The sequence below is a fragment of the Phalaenopsis equestris genome, unplaced genomic scaffold, assembly GCF_001263595.1.
Source record: "Phalaenopsis equestris unplaced genomic scaffold, ASM126359v1 Scaffold223878, whole genome shotgun sequence".
Taxonomy (NCBI): Eukaryota; Viridiplantae; Streptophyta; class Magnoliopsida; order Asparagales; family Orchidaceae; genus Phalaenopsis; species Phalaenopsis equestris.
This window is the reverse complement of record NW_018241978.1, coordinates 1-2,421: the sequence shown is the minus strand read 5'-3', so window position 1 is coordinate 2,421 and position 2,421 is coordinate 1. Positions and strand designations below refer to the sequence as shown.

The 2,421-nt window shown below is 35.9% G+C and overlaps 1 protein-coding gene across 1 annotated transcript; it reads right to left on the bottom strand.

Annotated features, from left to right (window-relative positions):
* Positions 1 to 891: 891 nt before the first annotated feature.
* On the bottom strand, positions 892 to 2,218 carry LOC110037710. Its single transcript, XM_020742417.1, has 3 exons — positions 2,101 to 2,218; positions 1,702 to 1,756; positions 892 to 1,601 (listed from the first exon to the last, which is right to left on the bottom strand). The coding sequence occupies exons 1-3, from the start codon at positions 2,199 to 2,201 to the stop codon at positions 1,230 to 1,232; spliced, it is 528 nt and encodes a 175-aa protein (XP_020598076.1). The 5' UTR covers positions 2,202 to 2,218; the 3' UTR covers positions 892 to 1,229.
* Positions 2,219 to 2,421: the final 203 nt, after the last annotated feature.

The following is a 2,421-nucleotide window of genomic DNA, read 5'->3' as shown; positions in this document are numbered from 1 at the left end:
AAAATACTACTTAATATATATATATATATATATATATATAAACTTGATGAGTAGTATTTCAAGCCAAAACGAGCCGAACACGAACAAAAACATTTTAGTTCGTGTTCCGCTCGTTAACTTATCGAACAAAAATAACGAGCCGAACACGAGCTTTTTAACGAGTCGAACACGAGTTGTTCGCGAACAAAGAGCCGTTTTGACATCCCTAATTTTTATCATGTTATTTTTAGTTTTTGAGCACCGGAAACATTTTTTATTTACAAATATACCACGTAGCACTCTCTTTCATCCATTTTTTATTCGGGGAATTTACATGCCTAGCACCCAATGCTCATGCATATTTACTTATCTAACACTCGAGCTTTAATTGATACATCTTTTTATGCATAGAAAAATGCATCTAGCGTATAAAAATAAAATTTAGGTGCGAGATAAGTAAATGCATGAGAATTGCGAGCTATGCTTGTAAATTTTCATTTTCATTTTTATGAAATTTTTAATGGTTTGATCTTCGCTCGCTTAAATGCATCTCGATAGTTCAAAAATATCATATGGGTGTTAGATTTTGTTAATAGTGATATTTTTGGGTGTTTTGTATGTAATTATCTTTTTTTTTTTTTTATATATTTTGTTGTTGCAGGATGCTTTGATATGCATGTTAGGGACCTTGCAAATGCAGTCAGAGAACTCCTCAAAGACATCAAGGCAGAGTCTGATATATATTAGGCTGAAGAAGAAAAGAATGAGGAATATTTACATACATACCCTCTTATTTCCTATGCATTTACCAAGACCTAAATGCCTTCTTATATCTTATTTATGCAATACAAATATGTATTTCATTTTTTTTAAATTAAAATAATAAGTGCACATTTTGGTTTCTATGCAAGATTGAATTTACAAGATTGCACACAATCAGCTTTAACCAATATAAAATAAATAAAAAACAATGTGTACGAGACATTACGCACGTATACATACACGTTTAGATGCTCGGAGGAAAAAAAAAGAAAAATTACAACCCCTCGTATTCGCATCATTTAAAGTACATATGCCGAACATACGTAATATTTGCTCGTGTGTGTGCACGAATGAAAGAAAAGATAGCCATCAAAATATATAAAAAGCATAATAAATGGTTTAAAAAAAAAGCTAATTTCTATTTCTACAAACTTCATTACCCACAAAAATAATTACACATCATCATCTCCATCACCAACAAAACATCATCAGTCTTCATTATCATAGTCTTCATCCTCATCCATTTGCATGTTCAAGTTTACCATATTTGCAGGCTCTATCCCAAGACTGCCAACCCCATCAGATAGAGGCCATGCAGAGCAATCTTTTGTTGGACACAAATCTGCGGTGTTTGTGATTGTTGTATCTGTTGGATCCTTGCTCTCCTTCGCCCTTTCCGTGACCTCCGTATCTGCATTCACGCCTTCAGGATCATCGTGCTCCGGCGAGAGCTCGATTTCATCCTCAAATTTCATGTAGGATGACCCTTTCTCGATCGTGCGGTTTAGAGGCGGTCGTCCTCGACCTCGTCCCCGGCCTCTCGCGCGCCCGCGAGGACTCACATTTGCGCTTCGCATTGCCTAACATTAAAAGCATTTTTTCGATGGGATTAAAGGGTGTGTAAGGAATGTATCGATTCAAATCTCAGGGAAAAAAAAGAGGAGTTAGCGAGCAGCTTACCATCTTAGCAGACCTTAAATCTTCTGTCAATACATCACCATCATGTACTACTTTTCTGCAAGATAAATTTCTGATCAGTTACAGATGTTTTAGAGAGAAAAATCAGTGGCTAAAATGGGCCATTTACATGCATACCGCTCAATTCTTATGTATTTACATATCTAGCACCTAAGCTTGGATTTTTTACATTTATACCAGTATACCACTCGATTCTATCATATCACACGGAAAATATCACCATTTTAACTTTTAAAACGTGCAAATAAACCATTTCTGGCACGGGTAGGATGGCGTATATGTAAAAATAGATGCGTACGTAGGGGATATGTAAATGCATAAGAATTGAGAGGTGCACATGTAAATCTTCCTAAAATTTGAAAAAAGTGCTGAGAACTTTACCTTCTCCGCGTTATTCCCTTCTCATCACCAACGGATTCTATGCCACCAAGGTTTGGTACTTTGTTGACGACATCCGTTAAGAAATCAAATGCACTATACATCTTTACACATTGTTTTCTGTGAATTAAGAAAAAGAAAAGGATAAGACAGTCCTTAGTATAAACAAATTCATTTGATCTTCAAGCAAGATTCTTATATATATATATATATATATACATCCGTGTGCGTGCCGTTCGCCTTGACTATTTGGTAGTGCAGCCTAGCTTAAGTTCCCTGTGGTCACGGGTTTGATCCCGCCTCAGTGCATCTGCCTTACAGTCC

Coding starts and splice junctions, on each gene's coding strand:
- LOC110037710 (XM_020742417.1), bottom strand. CDS start 2,201: ATGTATAGTGCATTTGATTTCTTAACGGATGTCGTCAACAAAGTACCA. Junction 1,757..2,100: donor AAGGGAATAACGCGGAGAAG/GTAAAGTTCTCA, acceptor TTTATCTTGCAG/AAAAGTAGTACATGATGGTG. Junction 1,602..1,701: donor ATTTAAGGTCTGCTAAGATG/GTAAGCTGCTCG, acceptor TTTTAATGTTAG/GCAATGCGAAGCGCAAATGT.